General features: G+C 34.0%; 1 protein-coding gene across 1 annotated transcript in view; it reads right to left on the bottom strand.

Moving 5' to 3' along the window:
• Window positions 1-4,684: 4,684 nt before the first annotated feature.
• Window positions 4,685-24,893, bottom strand: part of LOC123655931 (ras-related protein Rab-44) — a 37,492-nt gene continuing 17,283 nt past the window's right edge. Inside the window, exons 3-6 of the mRNA XM_045591703.1 lie at window positions 14,756-14,969; window positions 13,816-13,997; window positions 12,659-12,802; window positions 4,685-5,705 (exon numbers count right to left, since the gene is read on the bottom strand). Of these exons, the coding sequence (XP_045447659.1) occupies window positions 5,580-5,705; window positions 12,659-12,802; window positions 13,816-13,997; window positions 14,756-14,969 (666 nt within the window). The 3' untranslated portion in view covers window positions 4,685-5,579. The remainder of the gene's footprint in view (window positions 5,706-12,658; window positions 12,803-13,815; window positions 13,998-14,755; window positions 14,970-24,893) is intronic.

Here is a 24,893-nt window from a genome sequence, read left to right on the forward strand (position 1 = left end):
ACTGACTTGATGTCAAATAAAAAAGTTCTTTATTCTATTTAGCTTTGAATCTAATTTACGCTTTGTGATGACGAACCATACATGTTACTTTTATGTATAAATCGTTAACATAAAACATATGAGGAAGCGAGACACAATAATGAAGGATAGAGAAAAACAATCAGTAAGAAAAGCGCACAGTATAATTTATTAAAATATGATCCTTTTAATTACAGCCATAATAAAGAGTGTAGGAAGAAAATATATTATTACTAGCTGACCCCGCAAACGTTTTTTTGCCATATATGTTATTAACTCCCTTAACCCCCCTTCCCTTAATAGTCACAGACAATGTGTGGCTTCTCTTTTAATACTTACAATATTACCAAAAATACGAAAACCATTTGTTATGTATAAAATGTATTTTAAAACGAATATTTAGTAAAGTACGTACCTCAGTCACATCCATCTTACAATCGTACTCAATAAAACACAAAACTAACGACACATAACTCGAGCTGTTCACAAACCGCAGTAAATATGAAAGCATTCAAAACTACGACATATCAAACAAACAATATTTATACATGAATGATAAAAGGAGATAAAAACTCATCTCGGTCTTGCACGTAATTATGTGTCTTTTGTGACATCTCCATTCGTGTTATGTTTGCATTTAGTTTAAATATATAGGTAACTACTTAATTCGTAAACTTTTTAATTTTATATTGCAAAAGTATGGTTCTGCGAAATTGGCTAATTGTTTTGGAAAGTACGTAGTTTCATAAACCAGTTTGGTGGTACGAAATATAACTGAAAGGTCCAAACCTACGGCTTTCACGCAGTGAATGTTTAGTGAATTAGATGTCATTTTTAAACGGCTTCAAAAAAGGAGGAGGTTACTCAATTCGACTTAAAATTCGAAAGGAGATATCCCAAGTGTAGTACCATGATAAGGAAACCAGGATCTGATGATGGAATCGCAGATAAATCGAGGGAAGCCTTCGAAAATCGTATGGACGACTAGTGCGTTTGTTAATTTTTTTTCGTCTACTTACATTGTATTACTTGTCGATGTAATTGAAGTCGGTTTTTTTTTCGTTTGCAAGCAAGCTAGCAAGGGAAAAAAAACCGACTTCAATTATACCGACCAAAAAATCGACTTCAATTACACCGACCAAAAAACCGACTTCAATTAAACTGATATGTAATGATATATTAATTCTAATCCCATTATGAGGTATTTGAATACTAGCAAAAATCATTACGACAGAACGAGCTGTGATTAAACAAGTAACAAACATTCTTATGAACAAACTAGTCCTGAGATGAATTATAACATTCTATTATAGTCGCTCACACTTGTATGTAATTCTTTCAATGCGTTATCTGATATCATTATATGTGGTCTACCACAAATTAAATTGATTTGAACTTTAAAACTTTTTGTTCGTTGATGTCATATTTTTTTTTTCTAAATGAAAAGCAGTTGTGTGTTTAATACTTTGTGGTTAAATAATTCGGAATACATTACATACCTATTTGTCTTCAACACAAAAATGAAAAAAAAAAGAATAATAAAATCATTAGTCTATTTTTTTAAAGATTCTATAAAAAAGTTTTTATATAAGTATTTTTCAGATGATATAAGAGTAAAATACAAAAAGAAACATAAATACGATAAGTCTTATATTTCGGAGAAAAGCAAAACCAGGAATTATTGCACGTTATTGTTATTGTATCATGTTTCAAAGTGTATCATCTTTCTAATAATAGCGTATCAATCTTGTACAAATTAAATATCTATAAAAAAATGATTCAATAAATATTTAAAATATTTGAATCGTTAATAACTTAATATTAACTGGCTTTACTTATTATAATTACTAGGCGACCCGCACGGTTTTATTCGCGATAATGTTTATACATATGGTGCTGTGTGGCTACGGCACTAAAGAATTTAGCCACCCCCTCTCTTCCCGTGGGTGTCGTAAGAGGCGACTAAGGGATAACAAGGTTCCACAACCACCTTGGAACTTAAGAAGCCGACCGATGGCGGGATAACCATCCAACTGCTGGTTTTGAAATACACAGGCCAAAGACGGGCAGCAGCGTCTTCAGTGCGACAAAGCCAGTACTGCGGTCACCAACCCGCCTGCCCAGCGTGGTGACTATGGGCAAAACACATGAGTTCACTTTATTTTTGGCGTAAACTTGTGGAGGCCTATGTCCAGCAGTGGACTGCATAGGCTGTAATGATGAATGTTTATACATAATGTATTTCATGTACAAACAATTATTGAAATTTCATATGAAATTAGCAAACAATAAATCATATAGGTATATTTCGTACTCATTTATAATTATAACTCACTGCCCGGCCAGACTTCGTTCTGTCAAAAGTTAATAGTAACAATTTTTTTTTTACTATTGAAACCTTCCGTGGGACTTAAGGAATATGCAAAAAAATAAATTAGCCGAATTGGTCGAGCCATTCTCGCGTTATGCGCTTACCAACATTCATTTTTATTTATATAGATATATACAGATAATATTAATTGGTAACACGGAAATTAAATTTAAACCGAAGTTATTTGACTATAAATTTAAATTTCATCTTAAGAAGAATATCTAAAGCATATTATTTGATTCAAGACTATGTTAATGACCAAGGCGTGAGCTTAGTGGTGTTTTATTTCACGCAAGACATAACTAAATTAAAAATGATTATTAAAAGAGTAACTACTAAGGATTTTCTTACGGGTTATTTTATCTAGAATCTATCTGTTTTTTCACATCTATCTAGCGGTAGGTACCTACTCGTAAGCACAGTTTAAGCACTTGAAAAAAACATTTACTTTGAAATCACAGACACACGCTGCCATTGTACTTATGTGTATGTATGTACATGTATGTATATATAGGTGATGATATTTTATTTATATTTTGTTCTACTATAAAAATATGAAAAAAATTATTTATGATTTTTTTTTATTAAATTATTAAATATATTTAAATTTATATGGGAAGACTCTCAATGATCGTGGCGATTGTAACATTGCCGAAACATAGGGACCTAATTGATTTAACTATCAAAGCCATACACAAAAAAAACATCTGCTCTAATAATAATAATAAAACCGTCACGGAACCAATAAAAACGAGTTTGGTATGTTGAGATAGACACAAAGTTATTCCGCCTACAGTTTTATTTACTGTTTTAATATTGCTTAACTTTTAATAAGTTGACGTCATTTTAAAACAATGCGTTTGTTATTCGTAAACCTAATCATTAATTAGAAATACATTCCTATCCGAATATAATACAAAAGTCGAAGTAAAACCAAGTTTCACAGAAAAATGATCATTAACATTTTTTTTATAAATTTATTTCATTTAGTCATTGATAAAAAATTTAAGTTTGAACCGGATATTTTAAATAATTTTACGATAGGTTGTATATTTTGATCATTGCTTGATTCATCATCGCTATGTATACTATATTATAAAGCTGAAAAGTTTGTTTGTTTAATTGCGCTAATTTAAACTATTGGTTCGAATTGAAAAATTCTTTTTGTGTTGCGTAGCATATTTAACGAGGAAGCATAGATATTTTTTCCTCAAATTAGCGCACGTGAATCAGTGGGCACAACTACTAAAATATAAAAGCAAGGGATATGAAACATAAATTCAATAAAATAAACGACGGACGGACGTCTCAAAAATGGCTCACATATAGTTCTGCTATAATACTTTCTTAAATACCTAGATTTTTTTTTGCAGTATTAACACCCAATAGGAAAGGATTTTTTAAAGGTGCATCCTTTAGAATATCTAAAAGGCATTATTTTCAAGCCAGAATTGTGAAACTAATTTATAGGTTTACGTTAAAAAAAATTGAACTATTGTTATTTGGACTTTTTATTAAGAAACTCGAGTAAAATATAATAAAAATTACTTTTCTTAATAAATAATTAGCAATTTCAGATATACCCACGAACTATGAAGTAACTCGAGTTAAGCTGCGAGTAGCACGGCGGTAGTCACTAAAAATAAATTGTCAAAGTTTTATATTTATACGGACAACAAAGTAGTCCTATAAGGGTTCCGTTTTTTCCTTTTGAGGTACGCAACCCTAAAAATCGATACATTTATGGAAAACTGGCATTACAAAGCTATACTTGAAAATAAAAACGTAATCTTATCTATAAAATTCTCGTGTCGCGGTGTTTGTAGTTAAACTCCCCCGAAACGGCTCGACTGATTCTCATGAAATTTTGTGTGCATTTTAGGTAGGTCTGAGAATCGAACAACATCTATTTATCATCCCTCTAAATGTTAAGGGTAGTCCACCCTACTTTTTTTAGATAAATTATTTATTTTTTATTTCATGATGATTTGGTGTTAAAAATACATACAACCCTACCTATTTCCACCACCAACCCCTATTTTTAAATAGCGTTTAGCGGCAAGACAACGTTTGCCGAGTCAACTAGTAACAAATAAAAAGTTTATATACAAACTTGGTTTTCAACACTTTATAACTTCATTCCTATTTCCTACGTATTTTGACAAAACTTATCTAAAATTTAAGAGAACGATTCCATAGCCTAGTGAAAAAAAAGTCTGTTCGTATCTTGCATGTATGTGTGCATCATATACATATTATAATTTAATTTTTAAAAACGAAATCAAACACCATTCATAATGTCAAAACATTTTATTATTTTAAAATAAACTCACACGCTCTCATACAATAAGTAATACTTATTATAATAAAATAACACAAATGTTAAACACTATTGTCTATAATTTTTATATTATTTATGACTTCAGCCGAAAATGGCACTTAACACATTCACAAAAACTTAACGCACTCTACCTTCGTAGGTACGGTATACATATAAATTCGATGTAGAGGCACTTTTTATATATTAAATGCGGTTTGTTAATTCAGTTACTCTTCACTGTAAATAACAAATATTCAGCTGTAATAGTCAACAAGAATTTATTTCTTATATTATTAAAAAATAATAATTTCTATGAAGCTGCACCAATTCTTAAAAAATTAATAAAAATTATAATAAAATTTATAGGAAATGTATATTAATTATCTGTATTATTGTTATATCGTGATTTTACAACCGCACAAAACATGTAATAATAAATATACCTTAGAATCGATTATAACGACCACAAATTGACGTAATTACATTTAAAAATATTAAGGCCACAACTGAACACGACCGTTTTTTGACTCAATCGTTGAATGAAGCAACGTATTATTAGCTTGTGTCAACTGCATAAATGATATAAATATTAATATTATAGTCACAAAGATTTTAAAGATGGTTTAACTCGCAAACATTTTAAACTCATTAACAAGTTAAAGCTAGAAGAATGAATATTTATATATTTTAAAGTTATAACAAGTAGTCAAAAAAAATTACATTTATTCGCCAATAGAAGTAAATTCTATCGATTGTCGTCATATAAATTATATATAACATAACAAGTATTAGACAATTAGAAACATAATTTGATCGACGCATGACCGCATAATGATCACAAAACGACCACATTTCTTACACTGTAGTTGGTCAGCAAGCGCACGATTTGCCCGAACTGGATTCGCGATTATTTTCACCGTTTGCGATCTTGTGATCGAGGGCAAACTTCTCGCCATCTTTGTCGTTGCTTTGAAGAAGTTTGTCGTTTAGAAGAATCTGGAAAGAAAAAAAATACAGTTATAGAATTATCACTACATAAATAAATAAATATCTTTACCATACACACACGGTCGTCTGTTCCTAAGATAGGCAACTTAATGCCTGTATTGTAGGTAGCAGTCGACTGATATAGCTACATATTTTTTTTATAAATATACATATAAATAATACACATATAAATACACTCAGATTTTGGGCGGGAAACGAATCCACAAAACCCGGAGTAGAAAGCTGCAAACTGCGCAAACGGGCTAGGCAACGTGTAGCATATGTAGTTTTGTCAAATATATATTATACATATGTATATATTATTTCTATCGCCAAAGAGTGGCCTAACAATATTTTTTTCTCTACAGCTACAAACACAAAAATGATAAAACAAAAATTTAAAATTGTCTTTCAAACCTGATTCTTGATTAATTGCAATTTTATCTTTATTTTGACATGAAATTATTGATATGATGATGATATATCAAGGTACAATAACAACAAAAATAACGATGTTCATCGTCACTAATTCATTGATAACACCAATGTTGAACCGTGTTTACGTACTACAACAAGAATTCACGGCAAATAAAGTAGATATTAAAGGCGATTGCCTTGTTCACTAACATGTGAACATTAATATTGCTCACTTTTAAAAAAATCACGATAAATCTTTTAATATGAAAACATATTCATAGCGTATCTGTTCAATTATCCATCTACATACACATATAAAGGAGAAGCGCGCAGTTTTTTTTTTTTACTTTTTTAAATGCATATCCATATCCTCTATCTTACGATGGAAGACCAAAGTATTGAAATATATAAATGAGATGATTTCAAAATACTCACAATTATTAAACAATTGGTCACCCTAGCTATGCTGTGATATTAAGTGTATAAGACTTACAGATACATTATATATAATCTACGCGTACTACGAAATACCAATGCACTATTTTACATATTTGTGCTGTGTGGTTACGGCACTAAAGAATTTAGCCACCCCATCTCTTCCCGTGGGTGTCGTAAGAGGCGACTAAGGGATAGCACAGTTCCACTACCACCTTGGAACTTAAAAGGCCGACCGATGGCGGGATAGCCATCCAACTGCTGGCTTTTTAAATGCACAGACCGAGGACGGGCAGCAGCGTCTTCGGTGCGACAAAGTCAGCCCTGCGGTCACCAACCCGCCTGCCCAGCGTGGTGATTATGGGCAAAAACCCCCATGAGTTCGAACCTAAAAATAAGGCCCTCAGTTCCCGGCAGCCCCACTATTCCCGGCTACGGCAGCGGCCGTGGTAACGGTGGGGTAGAGGGTGCTAAGAATCACCGGGGTACGGGAGGCTGCCATAGAAAAATATTCCTGGCTACGTATAATGGACGCACGCTACGGTTGGACCATCACCTCACCGAACTTGAGGTAGAACTTAGTCACATTAAGTGGAGCATACTGGGGTTGTCTGAAGTCCGAAGAGAGGGAGAGGACACGATGATCCTGGACTCCGGGCACTTGTTCTACTTCCGTGAAGGTGATGGGCTTTCCCAAGGTGGCGTCGGTTTTCTGGTTCACAAGACTCTCACTAACAACGTTGTGGAAGTCAGTAGTGTGTCGACCCGGGTAGCGTACCTTGTACTTAAGCTCACCGACAGGTACTCCCTGAAAGTGATACAGGTATATGCGCCGACCTCGGCACACTCTGACGATGAAGTCGAAGCCTTGTATGAAGATATCACAAGGGCCATACATGGCACTACTTCGACCTTCTACAGCGTTGTTATGGGAGACTTCAACGCTAAAGTGGGAGTACAAGGCCGCGACGGATCGAGCATCGGACCACACGGACTGGGGCACAGGAATCACAGGGGGCAGACGCTTGTCAACTTCCTCGAATCGGAGGGGCTCTTCTTGATGAACTCATTTTTTGAGAAGAAGCCCCAAAGGAGGTGGACATGGCAAAGCCCCGATACTGTGACGAGGAACGAGATAGATTTCATCATAGCGGATAAAAGGCATATATTCAGAGATGTCTCAGTGGTTAACAGGTTTAACACCGGCAGCGACCACCGGCTAGTACGGGGCACTCTGAATATATGTCTCCGAAAGGAGCGGACCCGCTTGATGAAATCTACTCTCCGACCTACGCTGCCCCAAATACTATGTGGCTCCGAGCAGTTTCAGTTGGAACTCCAAAACCGATTCGATTCGCTGGAAACTACTAGCGACGTGGACGAGATAACCGACAACGTGGTGAAGACGGTGTGTACACTGGGTCGCAGGCACTTTCCACCAATAAAGCCAACGAAGCAGTCCAAACTTTCTCCCGAAGCCTTGGATCTGATGCGGCAGAGGCGCGAGTTGCCGGCTGCTTCGCCAGAACAGAGGGCTCTTTCCAAGAGGGTACGGAAAATTATTCGCCGAGACCTCCGCTGCTCAAATACGAGAGAGGTTGCTACTCTGATTGAGCAGAATAGGGGGTCCAAAGTTTTCCAAAGACCATTGGGGAGAAGCCTTCTTGCGAAGCTTAAAACAGCAGATGGCAGAACCGTCTGCTCTCGCCCTCAGGTCCGAGAAGAGGTTGAGAATTTTTATGGACAGCTGTACTCGTCGAGCGCACGCAAGCCTGCGACTTGGGACACCGAAGATCCACGGGCACCATTGTTGCGCCATTATTCGGAGTGTATCCCGGACTTCGAAGAGGATGAGATTGGTGCAGCGCTCGGGCAGCTTAAAAACGGAAGGGCCCCGGGGGATGACGGAGTTACCACTGAACTCCTTAAAGCCGCAGGGCGACCTGTCCTGAAAGCCTTGGCAAGACTATTTAACGCCGTCATCCACCGAGGTACCACGCCGGAGGCGTGGTCCAGGAGTGTGGTGGTGCTGTTCTTTAAGAGAGGCGATAAGTCTCTGTTAAAGAATTACAGACCGATCTCACTTCTGAGCCACGTCTATAAGCTGTTTTCGAGGGTTGTTACGAATCGTCTCGCCAGAAGACTCGACGAATTCCAACCACCAGAGCAGGCTGGGTTTCGAAATGGCTACAGCACCGTGGACCACATCCATACTGTTCGGCAGATTATCCAAAAGACGGAAGAATATAATCAACCGCTGTGTATGGCATTTGTGGACTACGAGAAAGCCTTCGACTCCGTCGAGACCTGGGCTGTCCTGGACTCTCTGCAGAGATGTCATATCGACTGGCGATATATCGAGGTACTAAAATCTATGTACGACGCGGCGACGATGACCGTTCATGTCAATGACCAAAGAACAAGACCTATTTCCCTCCGGCGCGGGGTAAGACAGGGGGATGTAATATCACCGAAACTGTTTACCACTGCGCTAGAGGATGTTTTTAAGACCTTGGATTGGGGGGAACGGGGCATCAACGTCAACGGTGAATTCATCTCTCACCTTCGTTTCGCCGACGATATTGTCATCTTTGCGGAGACGCTGGATGAGTTAGGCCAAATGCTGGCCGGCCTAAACGAGTCCTCCCGACGTGTCGGTCTCTGTATGAACTTGGATAAGACGAAAGTTATGTTTAACAACCAAGTCATACCGATACCGGTATCGGTCGATGGTACCCTTCTCGAAGTTGTTCAGGATTATATTTACCTAGGCCATACTATCCAACTAGGCCGCAACAACTTCGAGAAGGAGGCCGATAGGAGGATTCGGTTGGGCTGGGCGGCGTTTGGCAGACTCCGTCGAGTCTTCACTTCGAAGATTCCGCAATGCTTGAAGACAAAAGTTTTCGAGCAATGCGTCCTGCCTGTGTTAACATACGGAGCCGAGACGTGGACACTGACCAAGGGACTGGTCCACAAGCTTAAAGTCTCTCAACGTGCAATGGAACGGGCTATGCTTGGGGTCTCTCTCAAAGACAGGATTAGAAATGAGACTATCCGCGGGAGAACGAAAGTAACCGACATAGCCCACAGAATTAGCAAGTTGAAGTGGCAGTGGGCTGGTCATCTGTGTCGCAGGACCGATGGCCGTTGGAGTAGACGGGTCTTAGAGTGGAGACCGCGTCTCGGCAAACGCAGTGTGGGACGTCCTCCGGCCCGTTGGACCGACGATCTACGTAAGATTGCCGGTGTAGGCTGGATGAGGATTGCGGAAGACCGGGATGTGTGGCGCGAACTTGGGGAGGCCTATGTCCAGCAGTGGACTGCGATAGGCTGAAGTGACTGATTTTACATATTTATTATTATGACTTGTGTCTACTTATAAAGATTGCGTCTACTTATCTATTAAGTAAGATATATAATAGATTTTTTCTTTTTCGAATATTTATGTGTATCTGACCAACAAATATTTCTACCTAAAACCTACGCATATAAATATAAGTATTTTATATATTTTAACAAAGCAAATATTATTAAAAATAAATGTAAATATATTACGTCATCGTACAACGTAGCGCTATTTATCCAATAGACAATCGTCTTAATCGTTAAAATTTTACCACGCACAGCGTGTTATCTAGTAACTTCAAAACCAGTGGATTTTTTTCAAGAAAATAAAACTTTTTACGATCAACTTTGTAAGGAGGCATTTTATGTCATGAATATAAAAATGCCATTCATTATTTAAACATTAAAAAAAAAATGTAGAAATTCGTTTCCAAACCATATCATGGTTTTATTAAACCCTTTTTACTACTGCTGATACTGCTGACTTTTGTCGATGTGATATAGCTCTGAGAAACATTATAAATGGATGCATAAAATATTCCTAGAGTATGTATTATACCACTACAGCATTAAGTATTAAAAATAAAAAAGGACGAAAGATCCTTAACACTAACGATCACAGGCTCGATTACCGCTTGGAACTGATAATACAAAATGTTTTTAGCAAAAATATTTATCTCCAGTCTGACTGTTTGTCGTAGGTATCATACGTATATATCACGGCCTTAAAGCTCTATACTTAGGCCTAAGGTAATAATTGGCCCTGCGGTCACCAGCCCGCCTGCCCAGCGTGATGACTATGAGCAAAACACATGAGTTCACGTCATTTTTGGCGTGAACTTGTGGAGGCCTATGTCCAGTAGTGGACTGCGAAAGGCTGCTGTGATGATAATGATGATATGATGAGAATAATGTATACTATAATATTGTTATAAAAGAAAAAAATACATATTCACAATAAAATATGGCGGTAGGTGGATACAAAGATCGGGTTGGCAAAGAATTTTTTAGTAAATGAACTGCATCATAGAAAAATATATAAGTGATATCATATATTATAACAGCATAATATATACTACCATATCCGGCATTCAAGTAATCGTTCCAGAACTGAACATGATGAAAATAGCAACCAATATAAAAACATTTTATTTTTGGACGAATATGAAAAAATAAAGTACTTTTCAACTTTGTAACATGAGTGAAAACTTATTTGTAGTTTCTAAACATAACGACTTCTTTAAGAAGTATATAATTTTTAAACGTTTAAATGTAATTGCCTTTTTTACTAACGAATCTATTTAATAGGTAACTCAAGATACAAAATTAGCGAAAAAAATAGTGGTAGACACAAAAAAAAAGTTATAAGTTATGAAGCTGTATATTTAGTGTAATAAATTAATTTATATGCTGTTAATGAGGGATAAAAATATAGTTGTATAACATTAGAAAATAATTTTATAAAGATATTTTAAAAATATATGAAACTTCTAAAAGGACAAAGAACTTACTTTATTATTTTACATAAGATATTTAACTACTTGTATGGGACAAAAACTGTTACATTATTATGTTAGAATTTTAACCAACATCAAAAATATTTAATTATTAGTTTTTTCGATTTAACTTTGTGTGTTTGTTGCTACACCGCTCTGGTGTAGTGGTGCGAGTAGTCGCCTAAAACACCGACGGTTGCGGGTTCGATTCCCGCTCGGGATGGATATTTGTATTTGTACAAATATTTCTTTCCGGTTTGGATTTCTGTTCTTGTGGGTCTTCCCATCGTGCCTCGGAGAGCACGTTAGCCGTCGGTCCCGGTTGTTATCATGTACACCTGACAGCGATCGTTACTCATAGTATGAAACATATCCGCCAACCCGCAGTGAAGCAGCGTGGTGAATTAAGTTACAATCCTTCTCCCACATAGAGTAAGAGACTTTTGCCGAGCAGTGGGATGTTACAGGCTTATTGACGATGTTTCTATGCGTCTGTTGCGCGATAGTAATATTAACCAACCTTTTTACCATAATAATTAAAAATTATACATAATAATATGTATAAACATCAGAATTACTTTCGCAATATTCCATCCATTATATGTATGTCTGTATGTATGTATGTATTTATGTATCCATTCCATTGACCACAGGATGAAATTTGTAGGTGAGTAAGAACTTAACTGTGCCTATCCTAATTAAAAATTCGCGACCGTATTGTATTTTATTTATGAATTATTATAATTAAGTAGTATAATGTTACAAAAAAAATGTGCAATGTATAATGTGTAATGTGCGCGTTTAGTTTTACGTGGTAATTTATAAAAATAAAGATTTATCATACTTCATGTGTTATATTCATTTACATTTTATTTTTTATTTATTTAAAATACAAAGAATCATAACTAAAAACATTACATTAGCATACAACGGTGTGATAAAAATCATTGTTGATTTATCCGCACACCGGCATTGGACATCGTACGCTCACAATATGAAAAATAAGTCGATAGCATAATTATAACAACTTAATAGTAAAAATACGAGACAGGAGATCATTATTTCATATTAACGATTGAATAAAACCAAAAAAGAACTTTGGATTATAATAAGAATTATTTTAATCTTAATTATTTTTTTTTTTTTTTTTTTTTTGTTCTGCCTAAGCATAAGCGATACTAACACGTTCACAAACATTATCAGGATTTGTGATTTGTAAGCGCTTGATTTCATCCTCGTTAAGATATGTTAATAGAATAAGCTCACCTTATTAACTAACGAACGAGCTGCCTCCTCGATGTTGATGTTCTCCTTGGCTGAGGTCTCGAACCAGCCCGCGAATCCCTTCTCCCGACAGTACTCGTCCATTTTTGCCGGTGAGTTCACTATACCTTCCTTCTGTTGATCGCACTGTAGGACCAAAGAAAGATAAACCCTATTAAAATCTGCATAGAATCTAATAACCAATTTAAAACATACTTTTTAAAACAATTAATGCTAATTGAATGTAATAATAACATTTTTACAATTGTGTTGAATACATTTATTAAGTCATGTGAAATCCCTCAAGCGTTACAACTGTATTCGTAAAAACTAACATTCTTTCTCTACTACTATATATATGTAGTGGTGTGCATTCGCTCGAAACAAGACAAAAGAAAACTAGTTACACACTACTTACGAATTCGTTTATTGAAATAAGTAACATTACGTTAATATCTATGGCATACACTGAACTAGGAAAAATAGCGTTCTAATTTTTATCTTTAAATAAAAAACTATAGATACTTTTTTCCTTTAAATATAAGTACTTGTATACTAATGTTTGTGTAACTTTAGGATTTTAGAGATTATTTTTATTACTATCTTATTCTTAAGGTAACTCGAATATACACATAGACAAGCCCGTATTATGTGTGTAACAAATCTAGTATTAGTCCAATAACAAATTTAAAAACAATTGCATTCTCTTTTTATTAGTTATTGCAAATAAAGTTTCAATGCATTGATATCTCATCTATCTTTAAATGCTTTCAGAATACTGTTGTGGCTGAATGCTGAAACGCTTAACTAATGGCGCCCTTCTCATACGTACGATTGCTAATACATTCCTGACATTTGATTCTCATGAGGTAGGGCATAGTAGGAAAGATTCCGCCCGAAACCTGGAGCAGCCCGACTGGGGAGTACCTTAACTTTATAGAAGTTCGCAACTAAATACTACTGCTTTCAAGTTTCGTTGTGTTCCTGTTGTGAGTACCTAATATGTCCAGAGCTCCTAGGGAGAAAGTCGTCAGCACCCTTGCGATATTTCTGATATTGCAGGCATCTGTAAGCTACACTAACCGTTTTACTATCAAGTTGATCGTACGCTTGTTTGCTGACTTAGTCGTATAAAAACACATATTTTTGTAAATTTTTACCTTATTCGCCAACAGTATGCACGGTATAGGTGAACCATCGGCCAGCTGAACCTTGGTATCCAAGTCGGTCTTCCATTTGACCACCGCGTCGAATGTCGCCACGCGTGACACGTCGAATACTATGAAGGCTCCCACCGCCTCCTTGTAGTACACTCTGGTCATGTTCCCAAAGCGTTCTTGGCCTATAAAATTAATTAATATTGTAACTAAATGGATGCACTTTCCAAGCACCATCACATTTATTTTTCTATAAGTTAATGATTAGAAAGGGGTAAAAGTTTTAACTTTATATCAAGTAGAAGTTTTCTGAAAGTCATGTTTTATTAAAAAAATATAAATTCGTTCATAAATTCAACAATAACAATAATATATAGAAAATAATAAAAAAAATTAAGTGCGTATATGTTAGTTTTAAAATTATACATACATAGTAGTTGAAGAGCAACTTCTGGACACAAACACACTAATAAGGAACCATAATAAGTAAAGACATGAATAAAAGCAAATATATGATCATCAGAATCATGAATATCCAAGAAAACATTAAGCCCATATCATCCATTTTTTATCGAACAATGTGACTTAACATTGAAAGATAGTGTCAATCAACTGCTTTTTAATTTTGACAGTTAAATCAAATTATTTTTAATTTTTTTTTGTTATCTTACACAATGTGTTACTATTGAAACTTAATCCAAAAAGAGTAAATTGTGCTACGTTCAGGCAAATATTAATATCAATAACAAAAAAAAAACGGTAGGAATATTTTAATTTAGGTAAGGATATCATAGTGACTCAAAAATGTTATACTAAATTTATGCACGTTTTTTACATGACCAGACATCAACGTTGCAAACAAATTGCATTAAAAGACCATTAGACGAGTTCTTCGAACATCTTACTTTGCATAAAGCATAAATAAGCTAAGATTATTTATTACCTGCAATATCCCATAACTGTAGACGTATGATAGTGTTCGCGTCCCAATTAAGAACTTTGAGAGCGAAGTCAACACCGATCGTCGCTCGATAATGCTGGCTGAAGAACTGGTGGACATATCTCTTGATGATTGACGTCTTTCCCGTGCCGAGTTCTCCGATCACCAGAATCTTGTATAAGTGTTCCCGTCTCTCGCCACCACCTGATGTGTGCGACTGAAACAAAAAATATAAACTAAAATTCATTGTATGTTTATGATCAAATACTATCAAATATCAATTAACTGAGGAAGGGCACAGCAGGAAATTACCTGCTCAAAATATGAAGCGACTGGCGTAGTACCTCGACCTTACAGAAGATCACACCTTAATAATACTGTTTTCAAGCAGTATTGTGTTCCTGTTGGTGAGTAAGGTGACCAGAGCACTGGAATAGAGGATAGGGTCTGCAACGCGCTTATGATGCTTCTGGTGTTGCAGACGTCTATAAGCTACGGTAATCCCTTACCATCAGGCGAGCCGTGAGCTTTTTGCTGACCTAGTTATGTAAAAAAATAAATAAAAAACTATCAAAGGGTATTTTGGGTTTGAAATAAAAGTTGTGGAATGCCAAAGCTAAGCCGTGTATTTGTGGAATATAGCTTGCAGTAAATGTTATATTATGTTATACAAATACTTCACGAAGATATCAAGCTATTCGTCCAAGTGCCTTTGCCCAGTCAAAATAATAATATATAAAGCGAAATTGTCAATGTGTACAAATTTTGATTGTAAAGTAATTATGTATTTTATATTTCACAACTTAGGAAGATACGCGTGTCTGGTTTACATGTGATTAGAATACGCCCGAACATGAATGTGGCTGCGTTACAATACTGTTCCTATTGAATACGTTTTTATTTACCTAAATAGAAAAAATTCGTCAGCAAATAGACTTACAACACGAGTCCTAATCTTGTGTTTAGATTTTTGCGTACCACGAAAGTCATTTATTATGACCTATGACCAGGGAGTCAAGAGCTCTCGAGTTTTGAGCTGATATTATAATTATTATGATATTATAATTATTACGTCTAATTATTGATAACCTCTAGTTCAGTGCTCATTTTAGAGAGTTGTGTTGCCGTGTTGTTCAACCGTGTTTTTAATAAATACGCATAATATACTTAACTACAAAATGGAGAAAGTACTATAAAAACAAATTTGTTTGTAGAACAGAGCAAAAGACTTAAATTTATTATTACGAACATTAGTATTTTATGCCATAAATGTCTCGCACTTAACATATCTACATAGAATGAAGTCCTGTGTGTTAAGAAACATGAACAACACAAGCACAAACTATCGTGATATACAAACAGACATCTAGATATAACTTAAATTCAAAAGCTTTTCGAAAACCAATTTTTGTTATAAAATTTTACATGTAATTTTAAGAAATTGACAGAATAATTTGTTTCTTTGTTCTATATCTTATGACTATTAATGCTTTATCGAAATTCTTCAAACATTATGAAGGACAGAAATCACATAATCTTCTTCTTCTTTTTCTTTTATTTTTGGCATACGATCGCCATTAGCGACATTCTACCAGTGTCAAGTTTAAGCATTATAAAAAAAATATAAAAAAAAAACGCACTTGTGATTTTAATTTTGAATTATTTTGCTATCCGGAAAATACATAAATAAGGCGGAAAAACATATAAAAACACGCACATATTTGTGGTGTTAGAAATCACTTAATAAAATTTAGCGCTGTTTCCGTCATTTACTGACGTATCTATGACATTTTAATACGAATAACTTATATCTTTTGTATAAAGGGTTAAAGAGAAAAGTAGCGTTTCTGAGTAAACTAGTGTAAAAAGAAACCATAGTAGTTCTCCATTAACACTATCGTAAGTAACACATTCTATTCAAATAACGAAAGTCTCAGTTTTTCTGCCCTACAAAATATATATCTTATTATGCTTTGCGTAAGACGTCACAAATTGCCAGGTAAATGTCAGACATTACTTTTACACTGTGAACATTTAGACTGTATTGCATTACTTATTATATTTTATTACACTTTGTACTATTGTTATACACTAATTGATTTATTACGAAGTAAAATTTCTAAATTCCACCAAAGACATTTACCTAAGTACGTGATGTCTCCTGGCACAAACAAAAGAAATTTTAAATCTAGTGAAATTTAAAAATTAAATATTTAAATTAAAATCCGCATGATCTTCTCACTTGAACTTTTATACCCTACTAGTGTGCTATCCTAAAAAAAACAAACCCCATCTGCTGATCCTGATTTTGGCCAAGGTATAGCTACGTCAAATAAAATCGAAGGCAGAATAATTGCCTCTTCGCAACGATCAAAGTAGCCATTTTTATTTAACGATCTATTTACTCTGTACTGTGCTACAACTACTCTCATTAATTAGTTAAAGAAGCCGCTGATAAGGTAATGAGAATCGCCTTGAGAGATATTCTGAAAGTCAACGACGTTAAGACATCACAACTAGATACAATTAGATTATATTTCAATACTATCAAATTACAAAGTTATTGTATGGCGTCATTTTTTATATCAATACTCTTATATATTTTTTATTTATTTGGATAAATTACTTCTAATAGTGCTAAGATAGCAAGAATTTTTGCGCCGAAATCACGTAGGTAGGTACATATATTGGCGTGAAGCGTGTCAGAGGTGTCAGACGTCCTAACGTTAAAAAAGTTATTCGAAACTACCCGACATACATCAATATTTTAGTTAGCACTTTACACACTTTAGTTAGCATGCAGAATGTGCTAATTGAGTCTTTAATCTGTGGTAAATTATGCTTGGTTTTTGATTTAATTATATTAATAATAGGATCCCAAGCAGGTGGTAATAGCCAGCCACCTTCTCTATTGAAATTTGGATGTTTTTTTAATTTCAATAGCCTCACGGATCATCCTTGGTTGGAATCGGTGTTCTTTTGCGAGGATCTGTGGTTTATCGAATCTAATATAATGGCTAGCTGTGTTTAGACTGTGTTCACAGATTGCGGACTTAGTATAGCGACGATGTTTCAAGTCAGCTATATGTTCTTTGACGCGAGTTTTAATTGATCGTATATATTGATAAACCGCGATAAAATCCGAAAAAGATGTTTCATTTAAATGAGTAAAATTCGCGTAAACATTAGAAAACAACATTTTAAAGACGTTTTAGATTGTAGGTATTTTTCGTTATCCCTTAGCCTAGAGTCAAAAACATTTAAAATAGTTGTCACTTGTATATTACTTTGTATCATTTTTATTTAGAAGTTAGTTATATGGTATATGAAAAGATATGGTAAAAGTATGGGAATATTTACAATCGAAACCGACGGCTTAACGTGCCCTCTTAGGCACGGTGGGGAGACCCATAAGAATAGACATCCAAACCGGAAACAAATACAAATATCCAACCCGAACGGGAACAGAACCCGCAAACCGTCATAGTTTTAGACGACTATACGCACCACTACACCAGTGTGGTTGTTACTAACAATACACGGTAAGGCTTTAGATTAAGAACCGTCGAAATATCTAAGCTCAAAATTGAACCGTTTATCGACTTCTACTACACCGTGCCATAAACCTATCTAACTACCAAATTAGACTGTTTATCGACATAATTTGGATGCAAAAAAAAGAACCCTAACCTATCTAACTTCAAAATGCGGTTCTTAATCTAAAGCCTAGCCACAATACACTGACACAATTTAACTTACAATTAATTATGTAGAATTTATGCGTTAAGTCCAAGTTCTACTTATTCCCTTGGTTTGGTTTTTAGCCTTAAAATTGTTTCCTATTATTGTGAAAATACGTTTAGTTGAAAAAGTAATTCGAACAAAATAAGATATAAGCTATATTTACAATAAGTAAATACTTAATAACATTCAATTTAAACTGTAGCTTTCCGAGGATATAAAAATTCCTCTCAAAATCGGTGCGGAATTATACAATGTTTGCCGGTATCCTAATTTATATGTTTCACATTCTCGATATAAGGGGTCTATAGATTACGTCACACTTTTGTGATCCCTCCCCTGTCCTTGTCATAGATATATAAGACCCTTTTATCTTTAAATTATTACTTATTAAATTAAAACACCAGTTTTGATATTATTTTTATTTCCTTTTGAATTATCTTTCAATAAAATAATCGTCACTCAACACAGATATGAACAATTAATTCATTTTATACTAACAATAAGATATATTATATTTTGCAACACACACACAAAGTCACACACATTTAGTGGATTCTCCTCCCCCTTAAGATGTGACGTAATGTATGGATGGCCCCTAATCAAAATATATCAAAATATTACACACACATTACAGTCTATCGCAGTCCATTTCTGGACATAAGCCTCGCAAAGTTCGCGCCAAACATTATGGTGCAAACTTATGTGTTTTGCCGATAGTCACCACGCTAGGCAGGCGGAGTGGTGATCACAGGGCTGACTTTGTCGCACCAAAGACGCTGATTGCCCGTCTTTGGCCTGTGTATTTGAAAGCCAGCAGTTGGATGGTTATCCCGCCATCGGTCGGCTTTATAAGTTCCAAGGTGGTAGTGGAACTGTCTTATCACTTAGTCACCTCTTACGACACCCACGGAAAGAGACGGGGTGGCTATATTCTTCACTGCCGTAACCACACAATCAAAACATTTAAAATGACAAAATAAAGTATCACTATCAACCAATAAAAGAACTGTCAACAACACTCGATCATTCTAGGGCTTCACAGACCCTAAAGTAAGTTTATATCGCACTTTGAATACCTGATTTATTTTACAAAATGTCTCGACATTAAAGGATATCGTGTTATCCTGTTACCTCATATGAATGTATTTCAGGTATTATGGTTTCTAGTTGTACCGCACCACATAAATATTACTTTTACTTCAGAAATTTATTCTATATTCCACTTATATTTCTATTATCGGATACTATTATTGCTTCTACAAATTATCTTGTCCGCAGATACATTTCTAATTAAACATGTACGACACATTTTAATTCAAATCGTCATCTCAATTATGGTGTACCTAATTCGCTATAAAATCGATCAGTCATTAATCAAACAAAATTGTCACATAATAACAAGCTAGTCTCTGTGAAATATAATAATTTATGGTGAAATCTTATTATAACTTACTCATAATATCATAATATAACATTATTGTTTGTTTAAAATTAATCGCATAAATGCATTTGTAGCTGCTGTAAATTTTATTAAGGTGTAAATCTTATCAATACTGACATAATGTCAGACTCTTCTATATTCCACGCGTCATTGGCGAAACCGTCATTTTTATTTAGGTACTATTGAAAGCCATTATTCCCAATAATTGAATAAGTTTTAAACCGTTATATTGCATGGAAAAGTTTTACATTTAATTAACTTGACCTATCGTACTTGGGACATGATTGGTCTGTTTTTCAAGGAAAGTATTATCGTACAATGTGCAAAGGTATATAATTATATGTATAATACATATCCATTATAATGCTCGTTAAATTAAATACAATTGTTAAATCCTAAACAAGGAAATTGACGTAACACATTTATTGCCGAAGGTAGAATCAGTGGGCACAACAATCAGTTGCTCAGACATGAGATAAAAAAAATGTTTTTATAGGCCATAATTACGTTTGTTTCGGTCTGTACGTTTATGTTGAATGTGATTCCAAACCATAAACACACGATTCTTCCCCCATTGCGAGCTGTTAAATTTGCGACGTTTATTTATAAAGAATCTCTAAGTTTTTTTATGTATTTTTCATTAATAAGTACAAATTTTAAAATTATTTCTTTGTTGTATAGCTTACAATAAAAAATAGTTGTATCCTCATGCAAGATAAACGATATAAATATATAACCTAACCTAACCTACAATATATGTTAATAAATATTATAATAATTATAAGTAATAACTTAATTATTAAATTAAACCCATAATAAGTATAGAAATAAAATATATAAATACTATAACTGTTAAAGAAAGACAAAATCATTTTACATTTATGTATCACGTGTAGAACCTACATTTTCATAATTAGCAGCTTGTCACAAAACTAGATAATGTCACGTGTCAACTTATTATTTGATAATAATATATAAAATTCTCGTGTCACAATATTACGAGAAACGGCTGGACCGATTTTTATGAAATTTTGTTTGCATATCGGGTAGATCTGAAAATCGACCAATCTATATTTCATAGCCGTAAGTTATGAGGGGGGGGGGATTAAGGGGGTTAATATTATATATGACAAAACAGCGTTTGCGGGGTCAGCTAGTATCTTTATATGTTGGTTGTACTTACTTTATACAACTAAAAGACAATATAGGGTAGAGCTAAAAATACTAGAACATTTATCAATTCGTTAACACAGACCATCATTTCTTCAAAGAACGTTTTAATTTCAAAAATAATTTTAATTAAAAAATATTTATATATTTAAGAATAAAAAATGTTTTTTTTTTTTTTTCATTACTAATATAATTAAATTCCTTAATAATTGTGTTTGCAAACGAAGAAAAACCGACTTCATTATATCGACAAGTAACACAACGTAGGTAGACGAAAAAATAGTCAAGTAAATAATACAGTCGAATTGAGTAACCTCCTCCTTTTTTGAAGTCGATTAAAAAAATACAAGTATAACGATAATTACGATTTATCCCGCATCACAAATAATTATCTAAATAAATTTAGAAAAAAAATACACTTTAAATAAACAAACGGACCAACTCACCCTTTTCATCTGCTTTGGTGACATATTCACTTATATATCAATATAACACTAAAGATAATAGAAAATTCTCGACAGTCAAAGAAAACATAATACAGCTATCAAGCTACTTGGAAAACACCTTCCTTCAATTTACTTGTTAAGTAATGCAATTTTTATTTTAATCCACTAACACCAAGAACTAATATAAAAATTATACACAAAATATATAAATTAATGTTAAAATATTATTTCTCGTATTTTGAACGTAGACTAATTTAAATATTTAAATAATAAAAGTGAAAGTATTGTAGCACATTCGCGGTGTCACCTTTAATTTTAAGTTTGTTTTTCTTTTTCTTTAATAGTTTTTTGATAGCATTTATAGTCGGAACACACTATTCAGTCGATTAACGATATTGAACTATTGCGTTAGTCCAATGACCGGGTATATATCGAGTTTGAGTGGAGTGTCTTATCGGCCAGGAGATAACAGTCAAACACTCACGTCATTTACACAGTTACCGACGGTCGACTGAGACTTCGCACTGCAAAGACGCGCTTATGTAGGGTATAATCAGGTTTTTTATTCATTTTTCAAAGATGTCACTGTGAGAAGTTATTGGGGTATAACGAGATTCCAGTGCAAGTTATATTTATAACAAAATCCTTTTTACCCATAAGTTGTAATAAACAGGTACTTCCTTATTTTTATCATGCAATATATTTAATAGATATATATAATATATTTAATTTGTTTTTGTACACTTGTAACAATAAGTAATATTAGTTGCAAAGTACCTTAATATATGATATTAAATAATACGTGTTTTATTTGATGATACATTGTTATATTGAATTTAAAAAATGAAATTCTATTTCACGTACGTCTTCCTGAGGTAGGGCACAGCAGGAATTTCCTGCTCAAAATACGGAGCAGCCCGAATGGGGTAGTACCTCGACTTTACAGAAGATCACAGCAAAATAATACTGTTTTCAAGCAGTATTGTGTTCCTGTTGGTGAGTAAGGTGACCAGAGCTCAGGGGGATTGGGGATTGGGTCGGCAACGCGCTTGCGATGCTTCTGGTGTTGCAGGTGTCTATAAGCTACGGTAATCGCTTACCATCAGGTGAGCCGTACGCTTGTTTGCCGACCTAGTGACATAAAAAAAAAAAAAAAAAACGTACATATATATATTTAAATGAAATAGTTTACTTGTTCATTTGAATGGAAAAATCTCGAAGAAATCTCGGGATCTGCTGGAATAATTTACAATATACTTTTACATTAGTAAGGTTATTTATCGAAGAGGGTTTAGATTGAAAGATACGACGTGGGTTGAAGGGGGTTAGTCATAGACGGTTATACTTATTATACTTTTGATAGCTTTTTTATTTGTTGAAACGCCTTGGTTTCGAGATCCTCTGATCCTGCTTGAAAACGTTATTTTTTGTTTAGAAACATGCTTTCTTGATAAGTATAGGGTGTACGACTCCTAATTACTTTCCTTTAAATGGGAGTTCGGTAGGTTCAATAGATCATATTCCACGTGAAAAAAAAAATCTAGCCCATTTTGAAATTTGACTTCGTTTAAATATACGAGCTATTTTGATAAACGTTAGGGGTGTTGAGTTTTTTTAACCGACTTCAAAAAAAGGAGAAGGTTCTTAATTCGATTGTATTTTTTTATGTATGTTACTTCAGAACTTTTGACTTGGTGGACCGATTTCGATGATTTTTGTTAATTTAGTTAAAGTTAGATTTAGATTAAATTTAGTTGAGATCTAACAAGTACAAGTACAAGTTATTATTATTATTTTTATTATTACTTGTCGATATAATTAAAGTCGGTTTTTTTTTCGTTTGCGAGTAATCACGATTATGTTCTTCAATACAATACAATACTATACAATTTATTGAAACTAGGATTATTAAAAATATTTTTATTATGTGATGTAACTAAAAATGTATGCTTTTCGCAATTTTTCCTTTATCTATGTTATAACACGTTGCTTCGTACCAAATTTCAAGTTCTGAGTTCACGGGATGTACCCTATAGGTTTTAATTCCCTTGCGAGTGTCGAATATTTGCAGCATAAACAGCTGTATCTTTCGATTGCGTTGACTTAAAAGTTAGATTTTTTTTACGCCTCTAAGGAACAACAGAACAGGAATCATTCAGCTTGATACCTCCACGCTTTCCTGAGAAAAAAAATCTCTCAGACTCTGAGAATCTTGACAGACAGACCGACAACAAAGTGATCCTCTAAGGGTTCCGTTTTTCATTTTTAGGTACGAAACCCTTAAAAATTAATAATATGTGAATAACTTGCATATATGTGATCATTTATATGATTCTTTTCGTACGACATATCCTTTATACATAATACGTAAGAGATAGCTTAGTAAGCTTTGCGACATTTAAAAAAAATAACAAGAAACAGAAACGGGATGGCGGTTTGGAATCAGATCCATTAAAGCGGTAGAACAAGTTTAATTAAAACCTGCATTGATAACATTTATAAAAATTATTTTTTTACTCATTTATGATATTAGGAATGAGATGAAATCAATACGATGTATGATTATTATTTTTTTAATTATTCAGTGTAGAACTGTATATTTGCCACATTTTGTGCCGTTTGTGTGTTAACTGTGTTATTGCTAAAACATAAAGGCTAAGGATCACCTATAGTTATTAGTATGTATGTATGTGTATGTAATTATAGTGTATATGTATATGTATATGTAAGTACTACTTTTGTTTATATATTTTAATAATGTGCAATACAGAATATTATTATTATTATTATAGTTAAGAAGAACTTTTAGTTTTTGTGGAATGGTTTGTATTTAAATTATTCTTGTTGGTTTTAAAGAACCTGTTCACTAACAACCGCTATAAAAATTGTGCCGCAATACAAAGTAACTGCGTCTCCTCTTACAAATTAACAGATTTCAAAACTTGACACGGACACCATATGAGACCTTTAACTGGTACTATATGTAACTAGCCTTCCGGTCGCGGCTTTACCTGCGTGGATAGCGCGATTTTAGTTGTTCCGTTTTCGCCCATTATATAATTGTGTTTGCTTATATAGTACTTAGGGTAGACGAAAAATAGTCAAGTAAATTTGATTATTAAAGGTAATTTTTTTTAAATTTATTATTACATTACAAACATGTAAGAAAAATACAAATTACTCATTCACAAAAAAAAACAATTAGGTTTACATAGGAATATATCGTTCAACAATCGTTCACAACACAAGAATCACAATACAGTTCATAATCAATACAAAAACAACATAATTATGAAGGTAGTATTAAAAGAAATCCGACAAACCGGCTAACTCAAAAAGT

This window comes from Melitaea cinxia, chromosome 1 (assembly GCF_905220565.1).
Source record: "Melitaea cinxia chromosome 1, ilMelCinx1.1, whole genome shotgun sequence".
NCBI classification, from domain to species: Eukaryota; Metazoa; Arthropoda; class Insecta; order Lepidoptera; family Nymphalidae; genus Melitaea; species Melitaea cinxia.